The sequence below is a fragment of the Acomys russatus genome, chromosome 2 (genome assembly GCF_903995435.1).
Source record: "Acomys russatus chromosome 2, mAcoRus1.1, whole genome shotgun sequence".
Classification (NCBI taxonomy): domain Eukaryota; kingdom Metazoa; phylum Chordata; class Mammalia; order Rodentia; family Muridae; genus Acomys; species Acomys russatus.
Genome location: NC_067138.1, coordinates 8,960,803 through 8,977,373, shown reverse-complemented (window position 1 = coordinate 8,977,373; position 16,571 = coordinate 8,960,803). Strand labels below are relative to the sequence as shown.

General features: G+C 51.2%; 1 protein-coding gene across 2 annotated transcripts; it reads left to right on the top strand.

Annotated features, from left to right (window-relative positions):
- The first annotated feature begins 3,692 nt into the window (after nt 1-3,692).
- Nucleotides 3,693-15,828, top strand: Aqp7 (aquaporin 7). 2 transcript variants are annotated; one of them, XM_051157775.1, is made up of 7 exons: nt 3,693-3,847; nt 5,715-5,954; nt 13,406-13,532; nt 14,362-14,499; nt 14,711-14,829; nt 15,002-15,219; nt 15,521-15,828. In XM_051157775.1, the coding sequence occupies exons 2-7, from the start codon at nt 5,856-5,858 to the stop codon at nt 15,768-15,770; spliced, it is 951 nt and encodes a 316-aa protein (XP_051013732.1). In that variant the 5' UTR covers nt 3,693-3,847; nt 5,715-5,855; the 3' UTR covers nt 15,771-15,828. The 2 variants fall into 2 exon arrangements, with proteins under 2 accessions (XP_051013732.1, XP_051013730.1); XM_051157773.1 differs by having other exon boundaries at nt 3,724-3,847; nt 5,837-5,954.
- The last annotated feature ends 743 nt before the right edge of the window (nt 15,829-16,571 follow it).

The following is a 16,571-nucleotide window of genomic DNA, read 5'->3' as shown; positions in this document are numbered from 1 at the left end:
AAGAGGAGACAGTGCTCTTAACCACAAGAGCCACTCCAGCCCCACGTGACTCTTATAAGTATCCCACACTCACGTTTGGGTTGTACTTTCTTTTCTCTAAGTCAGTCTCCTTTCCTCCCTCTCGTCTCTGTGCTTAAAAGTGCTTAAAATCTCCAGGTTGGAGAGATGGCTCCGTGGTTCAGAGTGCTTGTTCTTGCAGAGGATCCAGGTTCGATTCCCAGCACCCACACGGTTGCTCGCAACCATCTGTAGGCATGCATACGGTACACACGCACACATGCAGGCAATATACAAAATGCTCATACACATAAAAGAAGCACACCTAAAAATTAATACTATGTTAAACATCTCTTCAGGTTTTGTTTGGTTAAGACTGTATTCCGTGGAGCTGGAGAGATGGCTCAGAGGTTAAGAGCACTGGCTGCTCTTCCAAAGGTCCTGAGTTCAATTCCCAGCAACCACATCGTGGCTTGCAGTCATCTATATAATGAGATCTGGTGCCCTCTTCTGGCCTGCAGGTGTACATGCAGATAGAGAGCTTATATACATAAATAAATCTTAAAAAAAAAAAAAAACCAAAACCAACTATCCCAGACTGATATCAAACTTGCTATTTAAATTAAGATGGTTTTGAATTCCCCATCTTCCTGCCTTCACCGTCCAAGTGCTGGGTTTACAGGCATGGACCAGTACGCCCACTCTTCCCCCGACCCCAGGGCTGAGGACTGAACCCAGGGCCTTGTGCTTGCTAGGCAAGTGCTGAACCACTGAGCTAAATCCCCAACGCCCATGCCCATTCTTTTAACATTGTGCTAACGCACAGGACAAACATTCTCTAAATTGAGCTATAATCTCAGGTACAGGATATCTCTTCCTAATAAACTCCAACTCAGGGCTGGAGAGATGGCTCAGTAGTTAAGAGCACTGGCTGCTCTTCCAGAAGCTCTGGGTTCAAATCCCAGCACCCACATAGCAGCTCACAACAGTCCGTAACTCCAGTTCCAGGGGAGCTGACACGCATATAGACAAAACTCCAACGCACATGGAATAAAAATAAATAAATCATTAAAAAATAAAAAAAACCAGCCGGGAGTGGTGGCATATGCCTGTAATCCCAGCACTCGGAAGGCAGAGACAGGTGGATCACTCTGAGTTTGAGGCCAGCCTAGTCTACAAAAGGAGTCCAGGACAGCCAGGACTGTTACACAGAGAAATCTTGTTTCAACAAAACAAAACACAACAACAACAACAAAAAACCCTAGCTGGGAGTAGTGGCACACACCTTTAGAGGCAAGCCTGGTCTACAAAAGGAGTCCAGGACAACCAGGGCTATACAGAGAAACCCTGTCTCGAAAAAAATAATAATAAAAAATAAAAATAAGCTCTACAGAGTGATTCCAGGACAGCCAGGGCTACACACAGAGAAACTCTGTCTTGAAAAACTAAAAATAAATAAATAAAAATAAAAATTAAAGAAACCTCCAACTCTACCTTATGCTGACTGACTGAGTCCCTGAAATTGCTTTCTGTGGCACGGGCAGGAATCCTGGCTTCACCTGAGTGGAGGTGTGTGAAAGGGCTGCTGCAGGCCTTTAAGCTCAGCACTCCAGAGGCAGAGGCTAGCTACCTAAAGAAACCCTGTTTTAGTTACAAAAAAAAAAAATAATAATAAATAAAAAAGGAATGAGTGAGTGTGTGAGTGTGTGTGTGTGTGTGTGTGTGTGTGTGTGTATCTCATGTAGCTGGAGTTATACAGATGAGGATGGCCTTGAACTCTTGACTTTAAGCACATGGCTCTTCATTAGCCTTTGAGTCGGTTTTGAGATGGTATAGCATTGTCTGGCCTGAACACACTACATTGACCTGCTGACTTTATTCCCCCTCTCCCCATCTCCCCTCCCCCCTCCACCTTTCCACATGCGGGGGGTGGGGGGGCGGTTACTGTGTATTGATGGGCTAGAAATCCTACATAGTCCGGTCTGTGCTTAAACATGCATTCCTCTAGTCTCTGCCTCATGGGTGCTGGCTACAGACATGTGTCACCATGTTCAACAATCTCTAGAAGATGGTTTCATTCCCGCACAACTTTTGGGCAGCCACAGCATCTCCCATCAAGGTGCCGCGGGTCTCTCTGAGCTTTCTCCAGGAGCAGGTGCCCACCTTCGCCCTGCTGACACTTCCGTGGTCCTCACGCCCCCTCCTGATCTCGCCCTCATCGCTCAGATCCCACTACTGTCCTGAGTGCTGGCACCACTCGGCCAGCTTAGGTTTTCCTATGGAGCTTTGGGCATGCCTTTCTAAGAGAGGCAGCGTCCAGAGACAGGGCCTGGGGTGAGGCACTCAGGAAACCAGCTCTGGCTTTTCCCCTCCTCTCCCAATTGGGGACCCCCTCTCCTGAGGACAGGGTCTAATTCTCTTCTTCTTCAGATTGGGGCCTCTTTGAAGACTGACCCAGGATTGCTGTTGCCACTCTTCCATCTCTCTGTTGATTTCTAGAAACTTCTACCTGCAGACCCCATGTACACAGTTTTTTCTACAGCCTGGGTCTCAGGAGCCTCTGTGGCCTTCTGCAGCCTACCTCTGCCTGGGGCCTTAGAAATAAGCCAGACACTTGACTCTCAGGCCTTGCCTTTCCTCTGGGACCATGAGGCCCAGAATGCGCACCTGGAACTCCACCTCTGACCTCACAAGGACGGCCCTAGAACTCGGTCTCCACGGTGCCACTGGCAAGAACAGGGGTGCTATTTCGGGCAGTGTGTATGGACTTGGCTTAAGTGGCATAAGCCCAAACCCCTGCCCTACTGACCTCTCGCCTGCAGGAACACAACAGGGCTCACGGCCATCCTGGGGAGGGCTGAGAGGCAGGCTCTGAGTGAGTTCCAGCTCAGTTGCAGCTTGAGCTGGAACAGAAGCAAGGCCGGCTTTGACATTAACGGAGGGGCCTGGACAGAGGCTGTAAAGCCCAGGGCATTTCGGCAGAGCCAGTGTGAGGCTGCAGGTAGGCCTCCTTGGGGGCAGCCAGCCCAGCAAGGGCCATATAGGGGTGACCAGGCGGCTGTCTGGGAAAGAAGGCTTATCGACTCTCTGTCCTGGTTCAGCCCTCTGTGGACATGGGTAGATGGGGCCAGACTTGGCTGTGGGTGGGGGAGCCAGAGCTGCAGAGTGGAGGAGCAGAGATCAGGAGGATGGATTGGGCTGTGATGGCAGAAAGGCCTGGTGGGGAGAGGAAGGGAGATCTGACAGACTGGGCAGAGGGAGGCAGGGCTGGGGTGGGTCAGCTGCTGACTTCTTCCATGGAGCCTTCCTCAGAGGCTGGGCCAGGATGCAGAGTTTCTGCCTTAAGGGGTAGGGATATACAAGGAAGCTTTATCCAGAGAGAACTGGGTAGAGCCTGCCTGAGGACAACTCGGGAGTTACCCTCACCTTTTGAGAGCAGGACGGGATACAGGGTAAGGTTTAGGAAAGGCGGGAGGGCCAGACTAGGCACTGCATTGCCCAAAGTGGGGTAGATGGCAGATTTTGGGGAGGCCAGGAGGATTCTGAAGAGCCTGGTCTTGAGGTCCAGGATCCTGGGGCAGCATGTGGGGGGGGGGGGCACAGCGGGGGCGGGAGAGACTACCGGACCCTTCACAATTGCTTGAGGCCCTCTCTCCCTCCCTCTCCCCTCCAGCTTGCCTGGGTTTGGGATAGCACTGGCAAGGGCTGCCTGGTGGCTTCTCCACTGGGAAACCGAGGTCTAAATGGAAATGTGGGGCCAAGGTCTGTGTCTCTCAGCCCTAGGTTCCCCTCTGGTTCCACAGCATCTAAAGGTCAGAAAAAATATGGCCCAAGCAGACCAGCGGAGGAGGTAAGCATCCCTCATACTCCATCCTTGGCCCAGAACAATTCAGTTGCCCTCTAGTCCTATGCCAGCCTTTTCCTCAGGGTAGCTGCTGTCCAGAAGGCCCTTTCTTTTCTACCTGCCCAGCAGCCCAGGGCCCAGCCTACCTGCCTCTGACGTCACACAGCATAGCATAGGTTGGGCCCTGGGGTTAGGGGAAGCTGTGAAGATCAAGATGAGGATCCAGGACTGGCGAACAGGTTCTGCCCGCCCTGTGTAACCATTTCCACCACCTGTTGGTTGACTCTTGGGTGCAGCCAGCGTCTGCCTTGGCCACAGCCCAGTCCCCCTTACCGCGTCGTCCTCCGCCTTGTGCCTCGCTATGCTTGCCCTGCGGCTGCACTGCCTCCCTTTGCTTTCTGTACGCATGCGCAGACTCCTCCAGCAGTTGTTCCCTTTTCCTGAGGTTTCACTCCCCACACTTAACCCACATGGTCAGTCCTTCGCCTCCTCCACTCATTTCCAGTGAGGCACATCCGCTGCATTCCCAGTTCCCCCTTCTCTGGTTCCCAGGTCTCTGTAGGACTTACTGCCCTCTCAGCGAAGCACGCTTATGCCACGAGAGTACAGATGTTTGCCTGCAGAGCCCTCTCTTGGACGTAAAGATCCCATGGCCCCTTCTGCACTGATGACGACATTGCTCTCCTTTCTTGGCTGTAGACTCACCTCCTAAGACCTGCTGGGGTCTCACTGGCAGTGAAAATAACCTTCTCCACGGCCCCCAGGCGTACTCCTCTTTCAGTGGTATCAGCTCAGGCAGGGGTTCCCTTCCCGTCAGCTCCAGCCGGAAGTCAAGCCATGCCCTGGATGTCCCTCATGGCTTTCATCTAGTCGCCATACCCTAAACTACCTAGACTTTGTGTCTCCCACCGTTGAGTCTCTCACCACCTAGCCACATCTGCCCTCTCCTCCTCCTCCTCCTCCTCCTCCTCCTCCTCCTCCTCCTCCAGACGCACACTTTCCCCAGCTGCCAGCCCCGTACCCATCCCCCACAGAAGATGCTGGCACCTGAGACTCATTTTTCTTCATCCATCTGTCCATCGAAACGGAGTTTTTTTGTTTGTTTTGTTTTGGTTTGGTTTTTTGAGACAGGGTTTCTCTGTGTAGCTTTGGCTGTCCTGGACTCATTTTGTAGACCAGGCTGGCCTCGAACTCACAATGATCCGCCTGCCTCTGCCTCCTGAGTGCTGGGATTACAGGTGTGCACCACCACGCCCGGCTCAAACGGAGCTTTTATTGAACAAACACTCATCAAGTGTTGGGCTCTTTAGGAAGCTTTGGTGTCAATCTGGTTAAAAGCAAGAAGTGGGTTGCCAGGTTCTTATCCATTCAGCCAATGTTTATGGCCCATCTGCGGGCCTGGCGCTGAAGGTACACTGGGAATTAAGACTGTCTCTCCTTTCTTCCTCTGTATTGCTTGTTCATGTGTTCACTCACAAGCGTCTCTGTGCTGGCCTGCTTATAGAGCCCAATGCAATTGCTGAGCCCCCATCTTCAGAACAACCTAGGATTTGTTTTTGGCTCCTGTGCTGCTGGGATAGCCGAGCGACAGATTTTGCCGAACCGAACCTCATGTACAGAGTGGCTCACTGCTCTACCCCGCCCTCGCCCCAAAGCAGATGGCACTTTCAGCTGCGAGTCTGTAAAGTAGCCACATTGTCACACCACTCTTACCTGTTCAGTCTGGGGCTGAAGGAAGAGGCCTAGCTGGGTCATCTTTCCCTTCCATGTCCCTCTGTCTCTCAGGTATCTCTCATCTCCTCTCTCTCTCTCTCTCTCTCTCTCTCTCTCTCTCTCTCTCTCTCTCTCTCTCTCTCTCTCCTGTCCTGGGCAGGAGAAGGCACATGGGGAGAGGCCATTGGGTTACCCATTAACTCAGCCAAGAGTTGAAGGGCCGACGGGCAGGAGGCAGACTTGAATCTCCTTTCTCTTCCTTGGCTTGGCCTGCTGCTTCAGGTCCACCCACAACTCCGAGATGGCCTCTGGGCCTATGCTCAGGGCTGTCCAAGGAGTGCTGCAGAGGGAGATGGTGCGGGAGTTCCTGTCGGAGTTCATGAGCACCTATGTCATGATGGTGAGTGCATGGGTGGCCTTGGGGGAGGGGCCCCCACCCCCGCCAAGGGCAGTGGCCCCAGGGGTCATATCACTCCTTCCCCTGCCTCTGAGCTGGGAGCCTGGGAAAGAAGCAGAGGCCTTGCTCACCAAGTCTTTTTAGGATGGAAAAGGGCTCCTGACAGGCCAGGAGAGAGTGGAGGCAGCGGCTGGTGGATGAGGTGGAAAGGAAAGCCAATAGTGAAGAGATCAAGGAGCAAGGCGTGGTGGTGATGCTGTGACGTCAGCACTTGGGAGACTGAGGCAGGAGGATTGAAGCAAAGTTGAGGCTGGCCTGCGCTACATAGCGAGTTCTAGGCTAGTCATGGTTATGCTTCAAGGAACTGTCTCAAAGACAAAACAAAATACAACGAATCAACCAATCAAATGAAAGGAGAAAATGGCAAAAGATCTGCGCATGCTGGCACATGCCTGTACTATGAGGCTGAGGCAGGGCCTCTTGGGAGTTTGAGTCCTTTGTCTTGTTGCTACTTGGCAAGTTCAAGATCAGTCTTGGGCTTTATACTGAGAGGTGGTGAGACCTTTGAGAACTGGTCTGAGGGAAATGGCAGGGAAGGAGAGATGGCTCGGCAGGTAAAGGTGCTGGGTGCACAAGTCTGAGTGATGCCCTGAGTTCAGTCCCTGGGGCTAAGGTAAAGATGGAAGGAGAGCCTCGCCTCCGTAACGTGGTTCCCTAATGTCTACACATGCACGGCAGCATGTGTACCCTACTCTCATCACACACCGCGCGCGCACGCGCGCGCGCACACACACATGATTTTAAAAAGTAGAAGAGCGCAGGTAACTGTGGGGCGGAGCCAGTCTCCCGGCTGTTGTTATGGAGATCGGAGAGTGAGAGGGGATGGAGCCAGGCATAGAGGAGAAAGCAGATGCTGGGAGAACGTGGATGCGACAGGGAGACTTTCAAGCCACAGATGGAAGGTAAGCTCTGAGGAGCCATTCTGAAGTGCAGGCCCAGGACAGGCCCAGAGATGGAGCTGATTTGGATACAGATGAGATGCCAGCGAGAGATCCAGGAAGTAGGGGGCGTTGACTCCCAAGGGAGGCTTGGGCTGGACTGATAGAGGTAAAGTTCACTATGGAGGGCGGCGGTTGTAAAAATCGTTCAGCATTAGTGACGTGGGAGGGACTCTGGCCACCGAGGCTCCTGTCCTGACTCTGGCCATCAACAGCTGGCCGGAGCCGTCTCTCCCTGGCCCCAAGCTTCACTTCCCAGTTTCCTAGTGTGTGGAATCCCAGCTCCTGGGTTTGGGAGTTGGTTCTGAGTTCTGGATCAGCTCTACACCATTCTGTGGGCATTTTAACACCTCACAGAGTTAGAGTCTTTTGTTGGCAAGCGTGAACAACAGCATGGATCGAGCTGGTAGACTTACATGAAGGCGGTCAAGTGCCAGCACCAGCATAAATTGTACATATATGTGGATGGTTTCTTGTTATTAATTAACTATCTATCTATCTATCTATCTATCTATCTATCTATCTATCTATAATTGTATGATTTAAAAAATTGTGTCTGTAGCCAGGCATGGTGGCGCACACCTATAATCCCAGCACTCGGGAGGCAGAGGCAGGCGGATCTCTGTGAGTTCCAGGCCAGCCTGGTCTACAAAGCGAGTCCAGGACAGCCGAGGCTACCCAGAGAAACCCTGTCTCGACAAACAAACGAACAAAAACTGTGTGTGTTTGTGTGTGCGCGTGTGCCCCTGGGTATTATTCTGACTGGAGCTCTAGCTATTCTTTCTTCTCTGCATCCCTTACCTCCAGCCTTCATTTCTTTGGCTCCTGAGCTGTGGGGAGCACAGCCTGATCTTAACCCAGAGCAAAGTAATTCATTTATGACAAGACATTCCAGTCCTATGAGGGCTGTTAAACCTTGGAATGTGGGAGGCTGGAGGGTGCCTCCCCAAAGAGTTCTTTGGGAAAGCGGGAACTGCCCACATGGCTTGATGCATACCTACATCTGCTTTCTTTTTCTTTTCTTTTCTTTTTCTTTTTTTTGGCAGTGTTGGGAATCGAACGCAGGGCTGTTGTGCGTCAATGACTAGCCTTCTATCACTGAGTCACAGGCTACACCTCTAGTCCTTCCTTTGGAATTTTTGCAATTATTATTATTATTATTTTTTGGTGTATATGTGTCTTTGTATTTTGTGTGGGCACAAGCTTGCCACAGAGTGAGATGGAAAGCCAGAGGACCTACTATGTGGATCCTGAAGAGTGAATTCCAGTTGCCAGCAAGTGCTTTCACCTGCTGAGTCTTCTTACCAGCTTCCTTTTATTTTATTTATTTATTTATTTTTGGTTTTTTGGTTTTTTGAGACAGGGTCTCTCTGTGTAGCCTTGACTGTCCCAGACTCACTTTGTAGACCAGGCTGGCCTCGAACTCATAGCAATCCTCCTGCCTCTGCCTCTCGAGTGCTGGGATTAAAGGCTTGTGCCACCATGCCTGGCTTGTTTTTGTTATTTTGAGACAGGGTTTCTCTGTGTAACTGCCCTGGCTGTCCTAGACTCACTCTGTAGACCAGGCCGGCCTCAAACCCACAGAGATCTGCCTGTCTCTGCCTCCTGAGTGTTGGGATTAAAGGTGTGCGTGACCAGGCCCAGTTTTCCTTTCTTTTTTTTTTTTTCCTTTCTTTTCTTTAGGAATTTTTATTTATTTAAAACAGGATTATTTCTGTATCCTTGATTGACTTCAATTTTGAACTCTTCCTGCCCCAGCCTCCTGAGCGCTGGGATTAAGGGTGTGTACCACCATGCTAGGCATCTTTTTATTTATTTATTTATTGCTTATAATTGAGCACTTATAGCACACCAAGCACTCTGATGCTAGGCCCCTTACAAGCAGCCCCTTCCCAGATCTTTCCAGTGGCCTATGAGATAGGCACTATTATTATTTTGGACAGGGTCTCTCTACATAGCCCTGGATGTCCTGGAGTTCACTTTGTAGACCAGGCTGGCCTCGAACTCACAGAGATCCTCCCACCTCTGTCTCCCCAGTGCTGAGATTAAGGGTGTGCGCTAGCACACCCATCCTGAATAGGTATTATTAGCACCACCACCCCTCCCCCACTTTACAGTTGGGAAATTGAAGAGGTCTATGAGGCTCAATCAAATTGCCCAAGCCTAAATGGAATCCAGGCCAGGCTATTGTCTGTCCTGACCCTTCCTCGCTTTGCTCTACCCCCCAGCTGAGAGATGGCAGGCTTGCTAAAATCCTGGCAGGAAGAGCACCTTCTGGGCTTCAGGTTCTGTCTGTGGACCGGGGAGCAGAAGAATTTGCTCTACTGATTTTCTGTGCGGGCCGAGAAGTAGCGCCTGTAAACAGAACTCGGTGAAGCTGAAGTTCTTCTGTAGGACAGTGTGCGGTTGTTATTTTTAGTTTCTAGTCCTGTGCCAAGAAGTGGGGGCGCTTTTTTGGTTATAGGAAGCTCAGGGGATCACTAGGGTAAAGGTTCTGCCAAAAAAAGGCTGATGTGACCTTGGGCCCCATTTACTGCAGCTGGGATGTCGTAGGCTGTTCCCAGAGCTGGCTTCCTGGCTGTTGGTGGGACTTTGATGGGCTGGGCTGCATTCACTGGCCAGGGAGAGGGGGGGCTGGAGCCACCAGGGCCCTGGGAACCCGGCTGTACTTGGAGCCACAGGCTGAGGGGTGGTGTGAAAGGCGTTGGCCCCAGTCTGTATAAGCATATAGCTGCTGCTGGCCCAGCTGTCAGTTGTGATGGAGAATGGGACGAAGGCCAGTACTCCGGGATTGTCTCATTTTTCAAGAGCAGCTGAAACTTCCAGAATCAACTATCCAAACAAATCCCATGTGCTGGATGGATCAGGGGGATGCATTGCCGGTTGGCAAACCCTGGCGGCAGGGTCACATCAGGTGAAGTCCGTTCACTCACTCATCATCCTTAGCAAATGGTTTTGAAGCCAGGTGTGGTGGCACACACACGTAATCCCAGAAGCTGAGGCAGGAGGATTGCCATGAGAGGGCCTGTCTCAACAACAAACACCCAAGTCAATGGCTTTGATGTGAGTGGAATGGAAGTAGGACTCTGTCTAAAACCGCTCCATGCTTTTGCTTGCCCTGCCACGTCCTGTAACCCCCAGCCTGTCAGCCTGCTTTGGCCTTCTGTAGCATCAGTTCCTGTCTTGTCCAGCATTTTCCCCGGGGACTGCAAGTCAGGCCATCTCTGGGCTCCCCTGTACCTGTCCTGGGCTTTTGCTGGGCCCAGTGAGCCCTGCTCAACTGCCTCTCTCTGCTTTTGGGTTGGTTTCACTTTTCCTCCTAATGTTTGTTATTGTCTTTAAAATTATTTTTAAATGTGAGAAGCTGGGCATGGTGGTGCACACCTGTAATCCCAGCACTCAAGAGGCAGAGGCAGGCAGATCACTGTGAGTTCGAGGCCAGCCTGGTACACAAAGTGAGTTCAGGGCAGCCAAGGCTACACAGAGAAACTCTATCTCAAAAAACAAAGGAATATATATATATATTCATTTTTTTTTAAGTGTGTACTGGTGTGTATGTGCAGGTGAGTTCAGGTGCCATGGAGGCCAGAGGCATTAGATTCTCCTGAAGATGGAGGTTACAGACAGTTGTAAACCATCTGACATGGATACTTAGAACTAAACTTAGGTCCTCTTCAAGAGCAGTCTGTCAGTCTTAGCCACTAGCCATCTCTCCAGTCTTCCTCCCCCCCCACCCCCCGCCGCTGCCCCAGACAGGGTCTCTCTGTGTGCTGGGATTAAAGACATGCGTCACCATGCCTGGCACTTGGCTCTTTATTATATTATTTTTTTTGATAGGGTCTCACTATGTAATCTAGGCTCAAATCTGGGATTACAGGCACATATTACCGTGCCTGGCTGGCTTGTGTATTTGGTGTGTGTGTATGTGGAGGGCCAAGATTAATGTTGAGAATCATCCCCTTTCCACCTTACTGGCTGAGACAGGGCCTCTAATCAAGCCCAGAGCTTGCTGATAGGGCTAGTCTTCCTGGCCCACACTTGGATGGCACGTGCTTTCACTGCTGAGCTCCCTCCCTCTTCCTTAGAGATGAGGTCGCACTACATTTTTAGGCCTGGCCCCTGGTTGGCCTGGAATGTACTGCGTAGGCTGTGATGGCTTTGAACCGAGGGTAGAATCCTTTGCCTCCATGCATCACCATGGTAGGCCAGGTTCTTCCCAACTGTGCTCCCCCACTCCCACCCTAAAATGCTTGATCTCCTGATCACCAGAGAAAATCATCAAGGGGGCTCCCTACACCCAGCTGCCCACCCTCCTGTTCCTCCCAGCTGCCCACCCTCCCGTTTCCTCCCCACCTCTGCACCAGTCACCCACACCCACCCAGGCACACTGTCCATTTTACTCTCTTATCTTTTTTTTTTTTTGGTTTTTCCAGACAGGGTTTCTCTGTGTATCCTTGGCCATCCTGGACTCACTTTGTGGACCAGGCTGGCCTCGAACTCACAGCGACCTGCCTGCCTCTGCCTTCCGAGTGCTGGGATTAAAGGCGTGCGCCACCACGCCCGGGCCTACTCTCTTATCTTTATCGCCCTCTTTCTCTCTCTCGGTCTGTGAGCATACCAAAGTCGCTCTACCCCAAACAACACAAGACAGACCCAAACATGCCCTCGGTCTGCACAGGCTCCTCCCAGTTCCTCCTCATCTCCTGGGGCTGGGGCTCAGGGGCAGAAGAACCCAACAACACCTTCCCTCAAAATTATCTTTGCTGAACACAGTGATTTGTGCCTGAGACAGAAGGATACATTGAGTTAAGGAGCTTGAAGCAATTCTGGGCTATACAGTGAGACCTTGCATCCGAAAACCAAAACAAAACCAAAAGTTCGCCTCTTCTCACCACCATTTATTTACCTCTCAGTCTCGGGGATCCCGCACTCCCTGACAACACAGCACTCAAGGCCTATGACTTTTGGAGCGTCACACCCGAAAGACTGCTCTTTAGACTTTTATACATGTGACTCAGCCTGCCAAGGCAGAGATGACCATGCTCTCCTCAGGATGCCATCTCTCCCTGCTGTTCATGACATCACTTCTCCATTCTTCCATCTCCACATATGGTCCAGCTGGGATTTCTTACACCCACCATCAGTCCTGCCCAGTTCAGCCCTGGGCCTTCTCAGCGCCATTCACTGATGGAGCTGGTTGCATCTCTCTCTCTCTCTTTCTCTCTCTCTCTCTCTCTCTCTTTCTCTCTGTCTCTCTCTCTCTCTTCCCCAAGACAGGGTTTCTCTGTGTAGCCTTGGCTGTCCTGGACTTGCCTGTAGACCAGGCTGGCCTAAAACTCACAGGGATCCACCTGCCTCTGCCTCCCAAGTGCTGGGATTAAAGGCGTGCGCCACCATGCCAGGCCATGGTGTCTTCTTTATACACATGGCAGATCTCAGTTTATGGTAGCCACCCTTAAGCACATAACAGCCACACATGGTCAGTGCCTGCCATGCTAGAGGACATATGTTAGTCTCTGGGTCCCAGCAGCCTGACCACTAGAGATCTATTCACAGCACATAGACACATTACAGGAAGCACCGTCTGCGTGTATCTTTTTCTTTTTCTGTTTCTTTTTCTTTCTTTTTTTTTTTTTTTTTTTTTTTTTTTTTGGTTTTTTGAGATAAAGGTTTCTCTGTGTTAGCCTTAACTGTCCTGGACTCGCTTTGTAGACCAGGCTGGCCTCGAACTCACAGCGATCTGCCTGCCTCTGCCTCCCCAGCACTGAGATTAAAGGCGTGTGCCACCACGCCCAGCGTGTTTGTCTTTTTAAAAGTTTACTATGCATCATTTGTTTTAGTGTGTGGAGTCAGAAGACATCTTTTTGGAGTTGGTTTTCTCCTTCTGTATGTAGGTTCTGGGATCAAACTCGGCACGTCTTTTCCTGCTGAGCCATCTCTGGTCCTTTAAGTGTTTTATGATGTAGTATCAGATGTTCCAGGAGGGGTTAGGGTTTCTAAGAACACAGAGATGTGCATGGCAGCCAGGACTGGCATCGCTGGCTTCCTCGAGTCATGCTTGGCTCATCAATTCTCAGGTCATTCAGTTTCTCCAGCCCTGCCGTCCCCTCCTTGAAGTCCTGCTCACACCCCCACTTCAGGTGGTTTGCATCACAGACCCAGCCTCAGGCTGTGTGATTGATTCCCTACCTGGAATTTTTTTTTTTTTTTAATCCCTATCACTCAGCTCTCACTGACTCGGGTCTGAGAGGTCTCACTGGGGGCCAAGGAGGACAGTTTATAAGACGAGACTCCGTAGAAAAAAGACAAGGTCTTCATAAGTGAAGTTGGAGAGGCCCAGGCATGGGGGCACGGGGTTGGGGTGGTTGAGGACAGGAGACTGAATTTTGGTCCTTCTTCTGATGGGGGGTGTGTGTGTGTCAGGCAGGCCGCCTCCTCAGAAGCCCTTCCTCACAGGTGTTTGGCCTTGGATCCGTGGCTCACATGGTTCTAGGAGATCAAAAGCTTGGAAGTTTCCTTGCTGTCAACTTGGGGTTCGGCTTTGGAGTTGCCATGGGAGTGCATGTGGGAGGTGGCATCTCTGGTGAGTAAAGCCCATATATGGCCGTGTAGGCAAGGCCGAATCTTCTCACTGTGCCATCTCCTTCACCCAACTCCTTGTCTGGCATGGCTGGAGCTTTAGGCGACCTATAGGGAGAAGAGCCCCTGAGAGGCCGTGGCCTCTGCCCATGTCTTCTCCCAGTTCTTTATGGGCCCTTTGACTCACTGTTTTTACTACCTGGCTTATCTTTTTTTTTTTTTTTCAATTTTCATTTTAATTTTATGTGCATTGGTGTTTTGCTTGAATGGATGTCTATGAGAGGGTGTCAGATCTTGGAGTTACAGACAGTTGTGAGCTGCCATGTGGGTGCTGGGAATTGAACCTGGGTCTTTTGGAAGAGCAGTTAGTGCTCTTGACCACTGAGCCATCTCTCCAGCCCTTACCTGGCTTATCTTAAGCAAAGAGTAAACCTTCTCTTCCCCCAACTTGCCTTAAGGTGAAAATAGGGGTGGTGGTCCCTGCCCTCGTGTCGTGTGGTATTTTAAGGGTCAAACGGAGCCAGGCATGGTGGCACACGCCTTTAATCCCAGCACTCGGGAGGCAGAGGCAGGTGGATCGCTGTGCGTTCGAGGCCAGCCTGGTCTACAAAGTGAGTCCAGGACAGCCAAGGCTACACAGAGAAACCCTGTCTCGAAAAACCTAAAAAAATAAGTTAATCAACTTAAAAAAGGGTCAAACGGGAGCTCTCGTCACGGGGAACACACTCCATAAACTCCAAATTACTGTTGCTGTGCTGCTAATCTTGTTTGTTTTGCTGCTTGTGTCTTTTAACACACCCTCCCCCCACCGCGCCCACCCTGCCTCACAACAGGGGCCCACATGAACTCAGCGGTGACCTTCGCCAACTGTGCACTTGGCCGGCTGCCCTGGATGAAGTTCCCTGTCTACGTGCTGGGTCAGTTCCTGGGCTCCTTCTTGGCGGCAGCCACCACCTACCTACTTTTCTACGGTGAGCGTTCCTCCTGGGTTGTCCGCCTCCGGCGACTTTTTCTGAAATATGGATGGGGCTCTGTCTTGGTATTCTGTTCTGGAAGAAACAAACCAACAACAAACAAAACAAAACAAACAAAACAAAAACCCTAGCAGAGTAAAGCTGTTGAGGTATTCTGACCGCCCTGCTTGGGACCCCATTGGAAATGACTCTATCTTTGTCTCCACAGGGGCCATTGACCACTTTGCAGGCGGACGCCTGTTGGTGACCGGTCCCAGGTCCACCGCAAACATTTTTGCTACCTATCTCCCTGAACACATGACGTTGTGGCGGGGCTTCCTGGATGAGGTCAGTAATCGGGGTGTCCCCACCTCAAGTCCCACGTGATAAAGAGGACAGAAGGATTCTGGATGGGATTGCGTTAGGACACAGGTCTCTGCAGCTGCAGAGTTGGGGTCCTGCTGAGCGCTTGTGACTCTGGCTGTGTCCCCACTGGCCTGCCATGGTATTTACTCCCCAGGTGTTCTTGACCGGGCTACTACAGCTGTGTATCTTCGCCATCACGGATAAGGACAACAGTCCAGCCCTCAAGGGGACAGAAGCCATGGTGATAGGCATCCTTGTTTCTGTTATCGGGGTGTCCCTAGGCATGAACTCCGGATACGCGATCAACCCATCCCGTGACCTGCCTCCCCGATTCTTCACTTTCATTGCTGGCTGGGGCAAACAAGTGTTCAGGTACTGCCCTGCCAGGCCCCCATTCCTGTCAGCTCTCAGGGGGGCCCTGCATGTAGAGGCGTGAGCTGTTAAATTGTATGGGAAAAGTCTCACAAAGTCTCCACGTGGTCCTGGAGACAGGCGAGGGCCCACAGTCCTGCTGTGGGACTGTCGGCTCTGTCTATGGATCAGGCTAGGGATGAGAGAGTCCCTTACAATAGATGGGGCAGCTTTTCTGCTCACCCTATGTGGGTCGAAGCTGGGCACGAGTGGCACCCTGGACGTCAGCATCCTCAGCAGGCCTCCCTCTCTTTGCCTGCAGTGCTGGGAACAACTGGTGGTGGGTGCCGGTGGTGGCACCCATCTTGGGTGCCTACATAGGTGGCGTCGTGTACCTGAGCTTAATTCACCTCAGCATACCACAGGAGCCTCCTCAGAGACTGGAGAATTATGTAACAGAACAGAAGATAACCGTATCACCCAATGAACTCCTAAGCCCCCTCTCTTCTACCCCAGCTCCCGCCCAATCTGTCCCACCCCTGTGTGGCTCTGTACCTCTAGAGCGCTTCTAATCAGAGCAAGCTTATCTGTAACCACAATCCTACTGCAATAAAATGCACCTCACACCCAGTGGCCCTCACTCCCTGAGACCTCCAACAGCTGGACTTCATCCTGAGCTCTCCTGTGACTCTCCTGAGTGTCCAGCCTGGAACTTGTCACATAGAGCAGGCTGGCCTTGAACTCATAACCCTCAGCCTGCCTCTGTCTTCCCAGCGTTGGGGATACAGGCAGGTACCACCCTGCCTGCATAGTCCAGGCTTATCCTGAGATTTTTTCTAATCCTAGAGTATAAGGCCAAAAGACTCCATTTCTTTCCAGCTCCAGGAGGTGAGGTGTCCCCGGGGGAACGTCTCCTTGGGGTCTCAGGGTGATATAAAGGTATCTGATAGGGGCCAGATTTGGGAAATCTTTGGGGGTGCCTTGGGATAGGAATATAGCATCTCCTGGATTCTCTTTTCCTCCAGTTTTGAGTCAGAGAAGGCAAGGCCAAGAATTCACATCAAAATTCGTCAACTTTTTTGTTTTTTGTTTTTGGAGACAGGGTATTATGTAGCCCAGGCTGGCCTCGAATTTGACTCTATGTAAGCAAGTCTGGCCATGGACTCTTAATCTTCTGGCTTCTACCTCCTGAGTTCTGAGATTACAAGTGTGCGCTACCACACCCAGTTTATATGTGGTGCTGGGGACCGAACCCAAGGCCTTGTGCATGCTAAGTAATATCTATTAACAACTTACATCCTCAGCGCCAATGCTTTTTTGTGTTTTTGTTTTTCGAGACAGGGTTTCTCTGTGTGGTCCTGGCCGTTCTGGAC

Bases quoted from the DNA above. Each gene is read 5' to 3' on its own strand.
- Aqp7 (XM_051157773.1), top strand. From the start codon at position 3,741: ATGGAAATGTGGGGCCAAGGTCTGTGTCTCTCAGCCCTAGGTTCCCCT. The intron at 14,500-14,710 runs GTGAGCGTTCCT...TTGTCTCCACAG, and splicing joins CACCTACCTACTTTTCTACG to GGGCCATTGACCACTTTGCA. The intron at 14,830-15,001 runs GTCAGTAATCGG...TTTACTCCCCAG, and splicing joins GGCGGGGCTTCCTGGATGAG to GTGTTCTTGACCGGGCTACT.